The 18,528-nt window shown below is 55.8% G+C and overlaps 1 protein-coding gene across 1 annotated transcript in view; it reads left to right on the forward strand.

Annotated features, from left to right (window-relative positions):
- Positions 1–18,528, forward strand: part of SHANK2 (SH3 and multiple ankyrin repeat domains 2) — a 466,522-nt gene that overhangs the window by 38,869 nt on the left and 409,125 nt on the right. The window contains exons 6-7 of the mRNA XM_068976951.1: positions 5,535–5,686; positions 6,576–6,743. Coding sequence (XP_068833052.1) covers positions 5,535–5,686; positions 6,576–6,743 — 320 coding nt within the window. The remainder of the gene's footprint in view (positions 1–5,534; positions 5,687–6,575; positions 6,744–18,528) is intronic.

Below are 18,528 nucleotides of genomic sequence, written 5' to 3' on the forward strand. Positions count from 1 at the left end.
AGTGGTTACATTAGTGTCTGAGGTGGGAACCCATGATGTCACTGTGTAGCTGAGTCTGGGAAGCCATGTCCTCCAGCAGAGTGTGCCCTTGGCTCACCAGAGTCACTCCTAGAGCTGCGGTTTCTCAGCCCGTCAGTCCCATCGCACCATTTCTGGGAGCGGAGCCAGTACCCTTTGCGTTAACGAGCCTTCTGAGTGGCGCGCGTGCCCTCCAAAGTCTGAGAACCATTGCTCTCGGGGATGAGCAGGGGCTGCCTCAATCCCACGTTTCCTCTCGCTGGTCCTGGGGAGTTTTGAGGAGTCGCTGAGGTCCCTGGATTCATCACGGAAATGTGGACACGTCCCCCTGTGATGTTGTGACTTTTGGGGCCGTGTCAGAGTTTTGCTGACGTGGAGGAGAGATACGGGCAGAAGGGTAAGGCCAGGAGTGTTGCCCCCAACTCTCTGCTTTTTTGATTGTATGAGTTTCTCAGGTCTCCCCTTCCAAGGAGACAACTGCATTGTGGGGACTTCTAGAACATTCTAGGCTACTTCTCCCCAGGTTTGGCAGCCACAGTCTCAGATGGGAAGGTGTCCTGGGTCATTGTCTGCCATTCTGCATTTGGGTGGCAAAATTTCAGCATGTCTTAGAAGGGATGTGTTGTGATTTAGAGATGCGAGTTTTAACCAAATGCATTGTTTTAGGACAGTGAGGTTGCATGAATGTGACCGAAGGCAGAGACCCCGAGTCCACTGGAATACTGTTCCTCTTGGGAGTGTTTTGGGGACTCAATTTCCAGGTTAAACTGGTACCATGATTCTTACCTGTCCTGTCACTGCCCACTCAGGTGAAGCATGTTCAAAGCCATGACTTCCTGTGACCCTTCCCGTGGGCGGAGCTTTGCAAAACAGATGGGGAACCCACGGCCTGTAGGGGTCAAGGTTTCTGTCAAAGTCATAGCCGAGCCCAGGCTGGAACTCAAGTGGTTCCACCCTAAGGTCAGGCTTTGCTGGCCTGTGTTGAACTGCAGAAGGCAAACGGGCCATGGAACGAGGTGGGCGTGATCTCTCAATTAGGAGCCACTCAGTAATGGGTTTTATATCCAGTGATGCGTTAATTATTTACAGAGGTAACTTGAGTGCATGGTTTATATTCCTTCAGTCTACCTGGCGACCAAATACTAGTCCCCTGTTGTTCTGTTCCACTCATTCTTAGCTGTGCACGTGTGTGGCATCTCTGTCTGTGTACCGTCGGCCGGCACTTTGCTTTACCCGTCCCTCCCTCCCACCCTCAGGTGTACCCGCCTACCCGTCCACCCACCTCCCTGCCTGTCTGTGTAGCCGTCTGTCCTGTGGGAGTGCGAGGAGACACACCTGGTCCTCCCCGCTGGGGCAGCTGCTGTCCCCACACAGGGTGGATCACTTACTAGGTCTGGGAATGTTCGTTTCACTTGGTCTGTGTCCTGGGACACCATGACTGTCTCTCGCTGAGAAAGGAAAGAAAGTCTCGTAGGTTTTGTGCCTGTCCAGGGGGCGGGGGGACGTGGGAATAAGCATTGGCTTCATGGTTCATTTTAGAAATTACTCTTATGGTTATATAATAATAAAGGCATTGCATAGGTTTTAAAAAATACTGAAAAAAACCCAGTGTTATTCAGTCGCTCAGTCGTGTCCAACTCTTTGCCAGGCTTCCCTGTCCTTCAGCATGCCAGGCTTGCAGCATGCCAGGCTTCCCTGTCCTTCACCATCTCCCAGAGTTTGCTCAAAGTCATGTCTATTGAGTCGGTGATGCCATCCAACCGTTTCATCCTCTGTTGCCCCCTTCTCCTCCTGCCTTCAATCTTTCCCAGCTTCAGGGTCTTTTCCAATGAGCTGGCTCTTCCCATCAGGTGGCCAAAGTACTGGAGTTTCAGCTTCAGCATCAGTCCCTTCAATGAATATTCAGGGTTGATTTCCTTTAGGGTTGACTGGTTTAATCTCCTTGCAGTCCAAGGGACTTGCAAGAGTCTTCTCCAACACCACAGTTTGAAAGTATCAGTTCTTTGGTGCTCAGCCTTCATTACGGTCCAACTCTCACATCCATACCTGACTACTGGAAAAACCATAGCTTTGACTAGACGGACCTTTGTTGGCAAAGTAATGTCTCTGCTTTTAATATGCTGTCTGTGTTTGTCAAACAATAATAAAGAAAGTAAAACGCTTTCTAGCCAAATCCCCTGGAGAAACTCTGACTGTGGGCCAAGCACTGCCCTGGCATCAGCTGTGGCATCTGATCCTCCCAGAGCCCCATGAGGTGCTGGTCCTACTGTGATTCCCATCGTATTGGTGTAGGAGGGCTGCCCAGGTGGCTCACTGGTAAAGAATCTGCCTGCCAACCAGGAGATGCAGGTTTGATCCCTGGGTTAGGAAGATCCCCTGGAGGAGGAAATAGCAACCCATTCCAGTATTCTGGCCTGGGAAATCCCATTGGCAGAGGACCCTGGCGGGCTACAGCCCTTGGGATGGCCAAGAGTCAGACATGACTTGGTGACTAAACGGCAGTAACATAGGTGTGGAAACTGAGGCCTGGAAGGTTTGGGACACGTGCTGGAGGCTGCCCAGGCTTTTGGGGAGCAGAGCTGGACGACGCTGCCCCTGTGGGAGGTTCTCACCAGGCTCCCATCCTTCTGAGGTCCTGGCTGTGCCCCCTGAACCGGGGCTGGCGCACACTCCCAGCTGCGGGGGTTGGCAGCTGTCCCGCGCCTGCACAGCGTCCTGTGGCTTGCCTTCCACCCGCCCGGCCTCACCCCACCTCCAGACGGACCGGAAGCCCTGTAGTTGGTGTCCTCCTCCTGGGCTTGTAGGCGCCTCCCATGCTCACAGCCGAGAATCTGCCTTTCAAAGCACGTCCCAGTCATTCCTGGAGCCAGAATCCCATCAGGCAGTTTGTAGGTTTAGAGGGGATGCTGTCTTCAAAGTCACCTCCAAAGATGAGAGAGACTGGTCCCCTGTGAGGTTATATTCATGGAGGTTCCGGTGCATTTTTTAAAACTTAGAAAATTTCAAAACGCCAAAGCAGAAACATTTTCAAAGAACTAGGGTGCCAGTTGATTGCCGTTCCCAAGTGTGCTGGAGGCGGGATCATGATACGCGGTTATAGACAGTGTAGTCCAGTAAGGGCCGCACGAGTGAGCTGGTGATGAGACCCTACTTGCTGCTCCCGTCCGCCCACATGGGGTCTCACTGGATGCCCCCTTCCGGAACGGGAGTCTAAGCTGGGGGCTCTCCTGACCTCGCCAGGGTGGGTCCTGGCTGGGCCTGAGCGTGCCGAATCTGCGGTGTCGGTCGGTGAGGGCCTCTGAAATTCTTAGGACATGATGTGTTACTCATTGTCCCTGAATGGCGTCCAAGGGCTGAGGTTCCGTCTCGTGCAGGAGGCACGCAGCCCCCGACAGGGTGTCTGCTCCCCTCCACCTGCCTGCGCGCCCAGCGCTGGCCCCACAGAGGGCTCTATAATTAGGAATGTCACCATTTGCCAGCACCTCCCTCTTAGACAGTGTTCTCCGTGTAAAGTGGCATTGAGGTTGTCAGCTGTGAAAACAGTGCCACAGAAACAAAAGCTTTCTCCTTTGGACCGCCTGGCTTCGGCGTCGGCCAAGTGCAGACCGTCAATAAGAAAGGAAAGCCCGAATTGTTTGGAAGGTTGGCCTTGCCTTGGGCTCTGTCAGCACGGATGTGCACTCAGTCACGAGGAGCTGCTGTAAGAGGCTTGACTTTGGAGGGTGGCTGCCGGCGGCTCCTGACAACCCATCCTTACGCCCTTCCCCGGTCACCCACAACCCCCGCGGCGTCCTTTCTCTGCCGGGCGTGGCTGGGGTGAGACAGCGAGGGCCTGGCCCTCCCTCTCCCATTTGGGGTGGCCGGGGGTCTCTCTCTGAGTCTCTTTCTCTCTGCCCGTCGACCCTGTATCCACACCGCTGCCCGGGATCCCAGCCGGTCTGCATTCCCAACACCCTCTCCAAGTCCTGACTTTCTTGCCTTGCTGATTTTTTTGTGTAGGGAATGTCCCCACTGTTGCCACAGTCCTTTAGTTGTCCCAGAAAACTCCTTCATTTAAATATCTCTGCTTGAGAGGGTGCCTCTGGTACATTTACAGCAAGGATATGTCTGTGGCATTTGTGAGCGTCATACCATTTCCCTCGGAAGACAACACATAAGTTGTGTGTTCACACACTCTGGGGTGTGTCTTGCCTTCTGCAGACAAGTTACAAGGAGGAGGTTAAACCCATGGGTCTCACCACGAAAAATCAAGGCACAGAGGGATTCCAGCAGTGCATTTTAAAAGCCCCCCAAACTATTGATCTATCCCCCCCATGTGTGGATAGATCAGTGTCGGAATTACAAATAGAAGGGAGTCGTCAATCTGAATTTGTGATGAAGGTGCCTTTTCTCAGGGTACCGGGTGCTGTGATGGTGACGGGTGCTGTGATGGTGACAGGTGGTCCGAAGGGAATTCTGCCCCCTGGGTGATAACCCACTTCTCTTACTCTGCAAACTTGCTTGAGGCTAGAACGACTCATTATTAACTATCAGTGTTTCAGGGGAACCTGCATGTTGTCGTATTACTCTTTGCCCTTTACTGTAAGTTAAGAGTCTCTCAAATTAGCCACATCAGTCATGCAGTCTGTTCAACAGGGGTGATGGTGGGAACTCGAGGGACGCTGAGCAGAGCCGTCTGATGACAAAGACTCGTCCTCAGCCACAGCCCCCTGCAGACTGGTCCACCTGCCCAGTGTGGGGCCCCTTCCTGACCTTGTCCCCATGCAGGCTGACTTCAGTCTTCTGTCCCCGGGCTTTTGTAGATTGGTCCTTGTTTGTGTTGGTCCCCTCCCATCATGATGACGGTCGGGGTCTCTGTGCTGGCTCAGTGGAGACCCCTGGGGGGCATGAGCCTGTGTCTTAACCCACGTTTGTTTCCCTTCAGCTCAACCCCTGGCGTCTCCCAAGGTGCCTGTAGATGTCGTGAAACTGTCATGAGAAAGGCGGGCGTCTGCCTTTCCAGTCTTTAAATTTTGTTTTTATTTATGTTTTGCTTTCGGGCTGCACCCTGCCTCATGTGGGATCTTAGCTCCCCAACCAATGATTGAGCCCGCGACCCCAGCAGTGGAAGCGTGGAGTCTTAACCACTGGACCCCCAGGGAAGTCCCTTCCTTTGCATCTTTACCTGCAGCCCTACCTGACCTGTGGTTCCTCCTGTAGGGAGGCGTCGGCTGGGGCTGTGGGATTCTCTGTGCCGAGGGCAGAGGCTGCTTCTTGGACTCAGGGCCCACGAAGCGATGACGTTGAATGTTGCCTCTGCTCCCGTTTTGGTTTGCACGTGACCGTGAGAGTCACCGCCATCGTCTCTAGGGTTGCCAGAGCCAGGCTGGAGCTGTGTAGACGCTTGGGGTCGGCAGGTGGATGGGGGCAGTGTTACTCTGGGGTGTCAGTTCGTCAAGCTGTTTGGGATGTTTGAACTCAGCCGTGGGGATGATCTGACTTGGCTAGTTCTAGTGCATGTGTGTTTGGGCCCCTAGAGACTCCCCTGACCTTGGCCGCTCAGCTGGACGACCCCGCGGAGATGATCAAGGCCCTCCGGAACGGCGGGGCCCACCTAGACTTCCGCGCCAAGGATGGGATGACAGCTCTGCATAAAGCCGCCCGCACCAGGAACCTGCTGGCCCTGAAGGTAGCACGGGGCCCACCCCACATGGGGACGCCCCCTCGCCCGGCCCCCTGCGTCTGCCCCGAACCCCTTCCTGCCCCACAACAGCCACCCCAGGGTGACCCCAAAGTCGTGTTCCCACTGGAGCTTGGAAGAGCAAGCTGATCACAAAAAGTGATCTTTTCCTTCTGTTTCAGCCGAAGGGCTTGTATTTTCAGCTCAAACCCGCCTCCCTCCATAGACACTGGGAGCTGATGCTGGGGGGCGGGGGGTGGGCCTCAGCCCCATCACTCCCCACACTGTTATTCAGGCACGCTCTACCAGCCCAGGCTCTGTGCCATGCCGTGGAGCGCAGGACAGCGGGGCTCAGGCCACCGGCCCTTTTTCTTTGTCGGGGCGAGGAGGAGAGGGGACCCACTGCTGGGGGCGGAGGACCCGCAGGTGATGCTCTTCTATAAAGCAGATTTCTTAACTTCATAGCAGCTGCCCTTGTTCAGGTGGCTTCCTTGGAAATCAAGTGTTTATGAGGACTCTGGCTCATTTCGCACAGGACGCGCACAGAGATGGTTTACACTGTACCTTTATTCAAGGGTACAGCTCTTCCCTGCAAATGTCATCTCCCCCCTTACTCTCCACTGGTCCACAGGGGTCAGCCGGGCAGCAGGTAGTGCCCGAGGGTGACCTGTGCAGGATGCCTCCATCCCCTGGGTGTGTAAGCGTGTGTGTGTGCCTGGCACCAGGTGCTATTTCAGTTCCAGGAGGCCAGGAAAACTACAGGAACCCGGGGCTAATGGTCACCTTGACCTGGGAGTGGGGAGCATGACCCTCCTCTTCCTTCTTGATTGATTCACTCCTGCAGAAGGGGCCATGAGACCAGTGACCTCACGTTTGGGGTTTGTTTTTTTTTTTTCAGACCCTCTTGGAGCTTGGTGCATCCCCAGATTACAAGGACAGCTACGGCCTGACCCCACTGTATCATACGGCGGTGGTCGGGGGCGACCCCTGCTGCTGTGAGCTGCTGCTCCACGAGCACGCGGCCGTGAGCTGCAAAGACGAGAATGGCTGGCACGAAATCCACCAGGTGCGCGGGGCTGCCCTCACCTGCCAGCCAGTGGGCGGGACTGGGGTACTGGACGAGCGCCCCTCCATAGGACCATGGGTGCTCCAGGTGTCCCCCAGCCCGGGCTCCCTATAGAGCCTGGGACCAGGGGCTTTCTGAGCGCGGGTGGCCCAGCCAAGGGCCCGATGTCCTTGCATGAGGCACACGTTTCCGAGATCCCCCTTCAGTAGCGGGGCTGGGGGAGTGTCGGCTGTGGTCGTGGCAGAAACAGAACCCACCTCGTGGCTCCGATGAAGCGTCTTTAGTGGACAGAGGGCACAGAGAGGAGACTGTGTTTGCCCGCAGGGGAGGGCACGGAGAGCTGGGCAGAGTCACGGAGGATGCGCAGAAGAGGTACCTGCCCCTCCGTCCTCCCGCCCTTCCATTGGCTGAGTCCCTCCAAAGCCAGCCAATCAGAGAGCCCGGTGGTGCAGGGCTGGAAGTGAGGGCCTCCATGCGGATGGAGGGGTTTGGGAGAGAGGAGGTCAGGGAAGAGGCTCTGATGTTCGTTCTCACGCTCGGCCTGTACATTGCACTGACTTTGACTGCTTCTCGGGCTACCTGTCTTTCCCTTCAACACCCTCGCCTTACACACCTGCCCATCTCAGCAGGGTGATGCATACACCCACTGCGGGCGGAGGGGTGCGGAAGTGCAGAGGTGGGCCCGCCCCAGCCTGGCGCGCCTATCGTTAAGTTCTGGCGCGTCCGCTCAGTCTGGAGGAGCACCCGAATCCCTCCTGTGGTGTGAGCCGGGGGTGGCGGGCCTCTGCGACCCTGCTCACCAAGCCTCTGTTTGCTCATCTGTGAAGTGGGCTCAGCAGGGCCTCCCACACCCTCAGGCAGTAGAAAGGATGGAACGCGGGCAAGACCCAGTGTTTTCCAGAAAGGTCCTGCCTTCCTTCTTTGCCTTCTTGGCCGAAGCAGTTGCTTCTGCCGGGAATGTCACGACCTGGGCCCCCCAGCTCCCCCAGCAAGGGCTGTGAACAACCCCGAAACCCACGTTGCTGTGTTTGCAGAGTCCGTAGGAGCCGAGGGCCACGATTGTCTGCAGTGACACTGGGCTGTGGATGGCATTTTTCTGGGCGGGGGCGGGAGGGGGGCTGAGCTGCTCAGGGGACATGAAGGATGCGGGTGGGGGGACCCAGCATGGACCTCGCCAGTGACTGACTCTGGGTCTCCAGGGCTTCACCGCGGAAGGTTCCAGAAGGAGTCACCCCTCCCCTGGCAGTGTTGTCACTGGGCACCTGCCCTTCGGGCTGGAGGCTATAGTGCTGGCACTAGAGCTCCCAGTGGGCGCAGCAGGCCTCGGCAGGTGGGGTGGGCTGCCCTCAGGCACCCCTGTGCTAGAGGCTGCCTGGGCCTGGAGGAGGGGCAGTGAGGATGTGGGCCTCCTGGGCCTGGAGGAGGGGAAGTGAGGATGTGGGCCTCCCGCCGGGGGACGCCCGGGGTCACATCCCCCAGGAGGTGGGAACGGATGGCAGGGAGGGAGGGAAGCCCACGTCCGAGATCCCCCCTCGGCAGACACCACCTCCTGAGCTGTTGTCTCTTTTGGGTTTGGATTCGTCCTGTGAAAACACCGTGTTCTCAGGGGAGCCGTGGGTCCTGTCATTTGAGGTGCTTGCCCCTGGAGGAGGCACATGTGTCTCTTGGCGGCCGGAGGGTCAATTATGGGGGGGAGAGGGGCCTGGGAGGCTGGGGCGGGGGCAATGGGCGGAGCTGAGGGGCGAGCGGAGCTTCCGCTCGCCTTGGCTGGGGGCCTTGCCGATTGCAGGACGTCTGGCCCCCTAGGAGAGGAGTGTGCTCTCGGGGTCTGTCTCCTTTAACTCAGTGAAGCAGGCAGATGCTGGAGTCCCCAACGCGCCCAGGACCTAGACCCTGACTGTCATGGAATTGGAGTTTTCCGTAACCACTCCCAGGCCATGGCGTTCGGGTGCCAGGCAGCCACCGTGAGCCCCTGAGCCCCGGGCCCTGGCTCTGCAGCCACACTGCAGACTGCCCCCTACCCCTACCCTGGCATAGGTGTCACCTCCTGTGTCATACCTGCCAGGCCTGCTCAGTGTCCTGGACACTGAGCCCAGCGGTGAATAGTAACACCCCATCCTGTGGGTCTTATATCCATGTGATGGGGCCGGGGAGACCGATGATGGATGTGAGATCACAGATCCACACATGCTCACTCGCACACGCACGTCTGCCCGGCCGTGCTTCACGTCTCCCTGGGAGGGTTCCAGCCGTGACCAGGCGGGGGCAGGCCAGCGGTCCCCCAGGCGCGGACGGCGCTCTGTCTGTCTGCTCATCTCGGCTTGTAGCTGCCCTCGGCCCTCAGCTTCGTGTGTGCGTGCATGCTCAGTCATGCCCGACTCTTCGTGACCCCCGTGGACTGTAGCCCGCCAGGTTCCTCTGTCCGTCACATTTCCCAGGCAGGAACACTGGAAGGGGTTGCCATGTCCTTCTCTAGGGGATCCGCTGGAGGGGTTGCCAAGTCCTTCTCTAGGGGATCCGCTGGAGGGGTTGCCATGTCCTTCTCTAGGGGATCCACTGGAGGGGTTGCCATGTCCTTCTCTGGGGGATCTTCCTGACCCAGGGCTTGAAGCTGCGTCTCCTGTACCTTCTGCATAGGCAGGCGGATTCTTTACCGCTGCCCCACTGGGGAAGCCCCCTCAGCTTCGTGCTGACCATTAAAAGTCCAAGCCTGTCATCCTCACACGTGCACTTTGCTGAGGATGTGAAAGGGGACAGTTTCAGGCTCTGCCAGCAGCTCCCAAGGGGGTCCCAGCCCTGTTGGCAGGGCAGCACTGGGGGCCATTCCGCCCCCGGGTGACCTGCGAGGAAGGAGGAGGTGCAGGGCACTGTCACCGAGGACAGGGCGCCCTGTCTTCCTCGTGACCCTCAGGGCCTCTGAACAGCTGCTGGCCCAGCGCACCAGGCTGAGCTGTGAGTCCAAGGAGACAGGGTCAAGCGGGGTGCCCCCCAGGCCTGGCGCCCCCAGGCCCATCTCCCAGCCCGGCCCCCTGGTCTGTCCAAAGGAGGAACTGGGCAAGGTCAGCCCCATGCGTGATGCTCCTTTCAGTGACGCATCCGAGAGCAGTCCACCCATCACAGAGAGGAGCCTCCGCGGAACAGGTTTCCTTTGTCGCCTGGGCTGCCCCAGGGTGTGACGGGGGCCAAATGCACGTACGAGCTGGGAACCAGACCGTCCTACCGGAAAACACCTGTGTGCTTTTTCTTCCAGAATTTACTCACCCTTTACACATCATTATGTCTGTCGTTTCACAGAGTTTTCTTTTTGAATTCCCAAAATGTGCATTCAGAATATAACGTCCTTAAGTGTGGGATTAGCGAGGGACGCAGGGGGAGCGTGTTCGCCCCGGGCGGTCACGACACTGGGGCAGAGTCTGTGTCCCTGGGGTGGCAGGGCCGGTGCCCTGGGGGGTGCGACAGACCTCAGGCCTTCCCTGGCACAAATGGAGTTTTATCCGCGTGTTTTGGAAGACTCCCCAGGGACCCTCTATGTCCATGTGCTGGGCATCTGCTCCTCAAGCTGCGTTTCCCCCCTGCTCCCATTAAAGTAACTTTCTCCTGTTCAGGTCTGGTGAGGCCAGCCCATCGGGACATGGCTGCCCGTGAAAGATGGTTGTCACTCACAGACCTTAGAGAAGGGACACAGCCCGCCAGGCACCACCATGCAGGGAGGGCAGGGGAGCCTGTGGACAGAGGCTTTACTGTGGTTTTCAAGGGAAGGAACGGGTGAGGCTGGACGAGCAGGCTGAGGGACCCCAGCGGCCCTAGGGGGCAGGGGCTGCCCCGGCTGTCTGGGACCCTCCCTGGGTGGTTAGGGCAGGGTGAGGGGCCCCGAACATGAGAGCCCCATGGAGGAGGGCTGGTGAGGACTCTGCATGGTGGCTGTGTATTTGTGCTCCTGGCTGCGTCCTTGTCCATTTCTAGGAATCAGCTCTCCCTGGCAGGGCAGCCCCTCCAGTGCCCGCAAGACTCCCAATGCCAGAGCATCAGACACCCAGAACCGCAGAGGGCACTGAGCTCGTATCCGGCCCCAGGCTGGCTCCGCCTCCCACCTCCCTCTCCCTTCCCTTCCCGCCTCATCCCTGGCTGGGGCAGCCTCACCCTGAGCCCGATGCCTTATTCAGACGCAGGGGACGGTTGGGGCAAGCTTGCTTGTCTCCTGGGAGGGCTGCCCCCGCTGGAGGGAAGGTGACCGTGTATGCTGGGGGCGTGGGGGTTCACTTCTGTGGTGTTGCCTCCCACACTTGTGGCCCCTGAGACCCCCTGCGTGGATTCCGCGCATCTGGCACCAGAGGCCACCCAGCCTCGGGGGTTTGCAGCCCCGCCCCCAGCAGTGCGTTTGGAAGGTGGAGGCATTAACCCGGCCGGCACATCCTGCTCCCGCGTCGTCCGCCAGGGCCCCTACACCGTCCTCCGGCGGCGGCTTGCTTTTCCACGCGAGTCCTGCAGAAGCACCTGCTTAATTGGAGCTGCTGGCCTTCCGCGGAACCGTGACCTTCATCAGGGGTCGCGCAGGGGGCTTGAGCAAGGAACTCATCGCAGTGCGCCCCTCCCTCCCCGATTATCATCCTCGGTCAGGGAGGGCCCCGTTCACCCAGCAAACGCTGTCCTCCCCATCTATTCACACCCGTCCCGCAACGCTGGCAGACACCTGCTGGGCTCCGAGTTAGCCGGGCCCAGAGAGGGTGGGTGACCTGCCCGAGGTTCCCAGCGCGCCCCGCACCGGAAGCCTGGTGCTGTGTCCGCCTCCAGGGCTCCCGGACGAAGCCACCCCTCCAGCCACAGTGCTCTGGTGGCGGAAGGAAGTCGAGGGCAGGGGGGTTTGCATGGCCCAGATTCTTGGAGAAGCACCGCGGGGTTCTGGGGTCTGCGTCAGCCCCCTCTGCGTGGCACCTGACAGCTCCTTTCCGCCTGCTCCCAGGTATTACTGGCGGCTCGGTTGCCTGTGAGTGATGGGAGGCTGACGTTTACCTGCAGCGTGAGGCCTTCAGATCCAGCCCCCAGGCCTCGCGACTGGGAACACGCGCCCCCTGCAGGCTGACTTTGGAAGAGCACACGTTTTTGACATGTCTGCAAACCTTTAAACTTGGGTTCACGTTAATTTTTTTCATTACTGAAGAAGTACCTGCTCAACATAGAATTCTTTGAACATATGAAGAATCATAAAGAAGTGATAAACCACCCCAATACATTCCCACGGCCTAGGCGATTGGTGGGTCGGATTAGGGGGCTTCAGTGCAGTTTAGTTGCTCAGTTGTGTCCGACTCTTTGCAACGGTATGGACAGTAGCCCACCAGGCTCCTCTGTCCATGCAATTCTCCAGGCAAGAATACTGGACTGGGTTGCCATTCCCTCTTCAAGGGATCTTCCCGACCCAGGGATCAAACCTGGGTCTCCTGCATTGCAGGTGGATTCCTTAGCATCTGAGCCACCAGGGAAGCCCAAAGTTCAGTGCAGTTTTAGTTGCTAAGTATTAGTACTTTCACGTCCACCCATGCAGCTCCAGCCATCTTGCTGTGACCTGAGTGATGGGGGTTGGCTATCTCAGGACTCGAGAATGTGTTACTGGTGCGGCTGAGGGCCCAGTGAGAGGACAGCTGCTTGGTGAAGGAGTCTCGTCTTAACACACACTTTCACGAGCAGCTGTGCCCACAAGACTGGCCCACGTGGGGCATCTCACTCTCTTCCTCCTTCCCTGATTCTGTCTGATTCTATTTGGGAGATGTGAGATTTCTTCCTTGAGCTGTCAGTAGTTTATTCTGGGCTGGGATTGCAGATCCCCCTCAGCATGGCCTGGGCCACCTGAGCAAGTGGTTTAGCCTCTCTGAACTTCTTTGCTAAATCTCTAAAGTTGGCTCAGTAACAATTCATAGAGCTCTTGAGACGGTAAAATGACACACTTCCCATAGTGCCTGGGATCTAGTAAGTGCTTAAGAAGTCCTGGCCACGCCCCCAGCATCACCATCATTACCTGGCCACGCCCATCACCATCATCTGGCCACACCCTACATCATCACCGTCATTATCACCTGGCCACGCCCCCACTATCCCCATCATCATCTGACCACGCCCCCAAACATCCTCACCATGTCCTCCGGCCCTGTCTGGTTTTGTCTGTAGGGAGTGATACTCGACAGAGAGCACCTCACCCGTTTGCTCACAGGCCTTCACACAGATCTCATTTGATTTGCGGCAACAGTTTCCTTAAGGATGTTTACCTCTCGGTCTTAATTTGTTGTTGGTTGCTGTTTATTATTTATCATTTTCAAATGAGAAGCTCTCGCCTTAAGGAAGTTACAGGTTTGGGCCACTGCTCCCTCCTGTCCCTCTTCTTCACTGGGCTAACACCTGCTCACCCTCAGACCTGGGCTCCAAGTCCTCAGTGCTTCCCCTGACCCCACAGTCATGGGACAGGGCCCCTGGACGTTCCCTGATGGCGCTCACAGCAGGGTGTTGTTGTGGGTCTGTGTGGGTGTTGCACGCTGACTGTTCCGCTGTCATACCTCCAGCCTGTCTTATAAAGCACATGCTGTAGGAGAAATGCCCAAGTGTGGTGTGGACTTGGATTGCTTGTGGCACAGAACCAAGCAGAAGCTTTTGCAATGCGGTCAACGCCGCGTTGTTCTAGTTGCACCGCACAGCCCCAGGGGGCGCTGTGCCACTTGCTGCAGATTTAGGCTTCTGGCTGTATCACAGCAGGTGTCCAGCAGGTGGCAGTGCCGTGCCTGGAGGAAGGAGCAGTCTTTTTTCCTCATTCACACGTATCATGGCTTTGGCTAGTGATGGGGGGAGGGGGGTGCTCAGCATAGGTGAGGGACTCCCAGATTCCAGATTCTGTGGGGAGTCTCCTCCAAATGCACCTGCCCCGGAGATTTGCAGGAAGTGGTTTTGGGGTGGAGCCCTGGACACATGCATTTTCCAAAAAGCGTCTCAGAAGAAAATGGTTAAGCTCCACGAGTGCAGGGGGTGCTGTTTTACATTCTTGTTACTTTCCGACCTCTGTCAGTCCTTTAAATCTGTCTCCCAAGGGCCGGAAAGTACAACACCCTTTCCAAATAAAGGACGAAGGGTTAGCACGACTTATCTTGGGGGAAGACACGTTTTTAATAAGCTTTGAGGTCTTTTTGTCAAACAAGTACTAATTGCTCTTTTTAAAAAATTGAGTGAATATTTTAATTTCAAACTTAAAGAGAGTTTGCAGAAGCAAATACAGAGAATTCTATGTACTTAGAGACCACATTTGAGTTTTTCCCATTGTCCCAGTAATAACCAATATAGTAAAAGGATGTGGGGCTTCCCAGATGGTACTCGTGGTAAAGAACAGGCTTGCTGATGCAGGAGATGTCAGAGATACAGGTTGATCCCTGGGTTGGGAAGATCCCCTGGAGGAGGGCATGGCAACCCACTCCAGTATTCTTGCCTGGAGAATCCCATGGACAGAGGAGCCTGGAGGGCTACAGTCCACAGGGTCATGAAGAGTCAGACACGACGGAAGTGACTTGGCACACACGGTGAAAAGGTCCAGTCTGGGACCCCGCAGGCACCCTTCCACCTGGCAGAGTTCCTCCATCTTCCCTTGGTTCTCAGGGGCCTCTTCCGAAGGTTACAGGGTGGTTGTGTGGAGCCTGCTGCCTGGTGTGGACTTGCTCAGTGTTTCCTGGTGGTGAGATGAGGGGCGTTTTTGCAGGAATATCATGGAGGGGACGTGTGTTTCTGGCGGTCCAGTCAGGGGGCAGTGGTGACCATTTGCCGTCACTGGCGATGTCCACTCTGACCCCCAGTTCACCTGGAACCTGCCAGATTCTGCACTGCCGGTTCCTCTTCCCTTTGTAGTCAGGGAGCATCTGACAAAGCCCGTTTCCCCATCTCCCTCTCACCTGCTGGTTTTTAGCATGCGCGGTATTTCTTGCCTGAATTAAGTAATTAACTGCTAAATGGAGATTTTCCTACTCCCATCCTTACTTCTCACACTAATTAGTTGGCTTTCTGTTATCAGAAGGAGCTTTCTCTTCCTGTTTATTTATTCACGTCTTTACAGTAATGTGGTTTCGTGGATTCCTGTTTTTTCAAGAGGTCTGTTAATGTTGTCCCACTTCGGGTCCAGGGACCCCCTTCAGGATGGCCCGTGTGTCCTGTGGACACATCGTCATCCTTTTTCCTTCTGACTCAGCACGGTGTTCCAAGCTCATCTTGTTTTTCTGTGCCTCAGCCCCCATCGAATCAGCCGTCTCTATCAGGAGTCCCGATTCTTTTGAGTCCAGAGTGGTATTTAGAACCCAAGGTCTGGGTATTAAGTGTGCTCACTGCTCCCGGCCTGTTACTGACTCCAGGCCCTCTCAGAGGGGCTTGCTCTTTAGTCTCCCAGTCATGTCTGACTCTTCGCAACCCCGTGGACTGTAGCCCACCAGGCTCCTCTGTCCATGGGATTTCTCAGACAAGAGCACTGGAGTGGGTTGTCATTTCCTTCTCCAGAGGATCTTCCCAACCCAGGGACTGAACCTGCATCTCCTACGTTGGCCGGCGGGTTCTTTACAGCTGAGCCGCCAGGAAAGCTCCTGCTCTTCTGTCCCACCTCTCAGTGGTGGGTGCCCAAGGCTCTGCCCCTGTTCTCTCCCCTGTAAATGCTCTTCCTAAGCGACTGCATTCAGACCTGGGTTTAAATATCGTCTCTTAGCCTGACCCAGCGAAACCACCATCATTCAGCCGTTTTTGCCTAAAAGTGACGATTTGACGCGATTGCAGTCCACACCTGCCAACAGATTCCATAACTTGACTCAACTCTGACTCTCCTTGAAACTCCAAACTGGCACACGCGAGTACCCAGGTGGCACCGCCACAGAGGAGCCCTGTGAACATGGGAGGGCCTGCCCGCTTCTGCAGGTCTTCAGCTGTCGTTTTCCCCGGGTAGGTTACTGCACCCTCGTCCAGTCCTTTGCCGAAGCCAGAACCCCAGGTGCGTGTGTGCAGCCAGAGTCGGGCGTGTGTCCGCTCACATCCAGGCGCGCCTACACAGTTCCTCTCTTGCTTTTCTGCTCATTCTGAAGCGCCTCCTTTTCCGGCCCAGTGCCGCGGAGTTTCGACTCGTTCCGCCTGCGCTGCGTCCCTGACGTCCCTGACTCCCTTCTCAGACACTGGGAAGCCTGCTCCCGTTGGTTTACTCACCTCTTCCTCGCCCCCGCCCCCACTGACTGCAGCCGGTCCGCTCACCCCTCTGGCCACCGCCTCGCCCAGAGTCCCTCCTCCCTTTCCCGCGCGCCAGGCCGCTTCTTCAGCAAACACGGCTTCTGTCACGTGACAGTTCAGTTCAGTTCAGTTGCTCAGTCGTGTCCAACTCGGCGACCCCATGAAGCGCAGCACGCCAGGCCGCCCTGTCCATCACCAACTCCCAGAGTTGACCCAAACTCATGTCCGTTGAGTCGGTGATGCCATCCAGCCATCTCATCCTCTGTCGTCCCCTTCTCCTCCTGCCCTCAGTCTTTCCCAGCATCAGGGTCTTTTCAAATGAGTCAGCTCTTCGCATCAGGGGGCCACAGTCACGTAACAGCCAGTGGTTTAAGAGAAGAGATGAGCAAATATGATCCTTTAGGAAAGCGATTATGGGAGTTTGTTGTTGTTCCAGCACGTGTCTGAATTTTCTGGTTTTGCTTGTTCTCAGACACTGGGCTCTGAGAAAGACAGGGGTGGGAAGGAAGCCCTTAGAGTCACCGGCGCTCTTTTATCTCTTTGCGTTGATCATGTCGTGACCCTTGGTGAGGAGAGCGAGACACGATCCCATGATGTCACATAAAACCTCACCATTTCAGGTTAACCTCGGGAAGGGGGAGGATGGGTGTGGAGTGATTGTTAAATGTTTTTTTTACACCAATGCAGCTCTCTTCACTTCTGCCTATAGGATAGTTAAGCCAAACCCAGTCTTGCTTCCTGGAAGGCCTTTGGAGAGAGTGGTTTGGCGAGGGCTCCTTCAATTTGAAGATCAAAAATCTCAAACTGATATAAGGGGAAAATTAAAATTGTACCTAAGCTTACATCCTGAAGAGCCCAGGCAGAGTTTTCACTGAGAGGGATTCACAGGACATTACCTTGGCAATGTCTGTGTGTGTGTGTGTGTGTGTGTGTGTGTGTGTGCGCCTTTCTGTGTCTCTCTGTGCCTGTCTGTCTCTGTGTATGTGTGTGTCTCTCTGTGTCTGTGTGCCTCTTGTGTCTGTGTCTGTCTGTGTCTGTGTGTCTCTCTGTGTCTGTGGTCTCTCTGTGACTGTGTGTCTGTCTCTATTGTGTGTGTCTCTCTGTGTATGTGTCTGTGTGTCTCTGTGTGTCTCTGCATATGTGTCTGTGTCTGTGTGTGTCTCTGTGTGTGTGTGTGTCTCTGTGCGTGTGTGTCTCTGTGTGTGTGTGTCTGTGGTCTCTCTGTTACTGTGTGTCTGTCTCTATTATGTGTGTCTCTCTGTGTATGTGTGTGTGTGTGTGTGTGTGTCTCTGTGTATGTGTCTGTGTCTCTGTGTGTGTGTCTGCGGTCTCTCTGTGTCTGTGTGTCTGTGTGTGTTTGTGTGTCTCTCTGTGTCTGTGTGAGCCTGTGTCTGTGTCTCTCTCTGTGTGTGTCTGTGTGTCTGTCCCTATTGTGTGTGTGTCTGTGTGTGTGTGTGTGTGTCTGTGTGTGTCTCTCTCTCTGTGTCTCTCTCTGTGTGTGTCTGTGTGTCTGTCCCTATTGTGTGTGTCTCTGTGTGTATGTGTGTGTGTGTGTCTGTGTGTGTGTCTGTGTTTCTCTATGACTGTGTCTGTGTGTGTCTCTGTGTGTGTGTGTCTGTGGTCTCTCTGTGTGTGTCTGTCTCTATTGTGTCTGTGTGTGTCTCTCTCTGTGTGTGTCTGTGTGTCTGTCTCTATTGTGTGTGTGTCTCTGTGTGTGTGTGTGTCTGTCTGTGTCTCTCTGTGTCTGTGTGTCTGTGTGTGTCTGTGTGTCTCTCTGTGTGTCTCTGTGTGTGTCTGTGTGTCTGTCTCTATTGTGTGTGTGTCTCTGTGTGTGTCTCTGTGTCTGTGTGTCTGTGTGTGTCTGTCTCTCTGTGTCTGTGTGAGTCTGTGTCTGTGTGTCTCTGTGTGTGTGTGTGTCTGTGTGTCTGTCTCTATTGTGTGTGTCTGTGTCTGTGTGTGTGTCTGTGTATGTGTCTGTGTCTGTGTGTGTGTCTGTGTGTGTGTGTGTCTGCGGTCTCTCTGTGATTGTGTCTGTGTGTGTCTCTGTGTGTGTGTGTCTGCGGTCTTTCTGTGACTGTGTCTGTGTGTATCTCTGTGTGTGTCTGTTTCTATTGTGTCTGTGTCTGTGTGTCTCTCTGTGTCTGTGTGTCTGTGTGTGTTTGTGTGTCTCTCTGTGTCTGTGTGAGTCTGTGTCTGTGTCTCTCTCTGTGTGTGTCTGTGTGTGTCTGTGTCTGTGTGTCTCTGTGTGTGTCTGTGTCTGTCTCTATTGTGTGTGTGTCTGTGTGTGTCTTTCTGTGTCTGTGTGTCTGTGTGTGTCTGTCTCTCTGTGTCTGTGTGAGTCTGTGTCTGTGTGTCTCTGTGTGTGTCTGTGTGTGTCTTTGTGTCTCTCTGTGTGTCTCTCTCTGTGTGTGTCTGTGTGTCTGTCTCTATTGTGTGTGTCTCTGTGTGTGTGTGTGTCTGTGTGTCTTGTCTCTATTGTGTGTGTGTGTGTGTCTGTCTGTCTGTCTCTATTGTGTGTGTCTCTGTGTGTATGTGTGTGTCTGTGTGTCTCTGTGTGTGTGTG

Source organism: Capricornis sumatraensis, chromosome 8, assembly GCF_032405125.1.
Source record: "Capricornis sumatraensis isolate serow.1 chromosome 8, serow.2, whole genome shotgun sequence".
Lineage (NCBI taxonomy): Eukaryota > Metazoa > Chordata > Mammalia > Artiodactyla > Bovidae > Capricornis > Capricornis sumatraensis.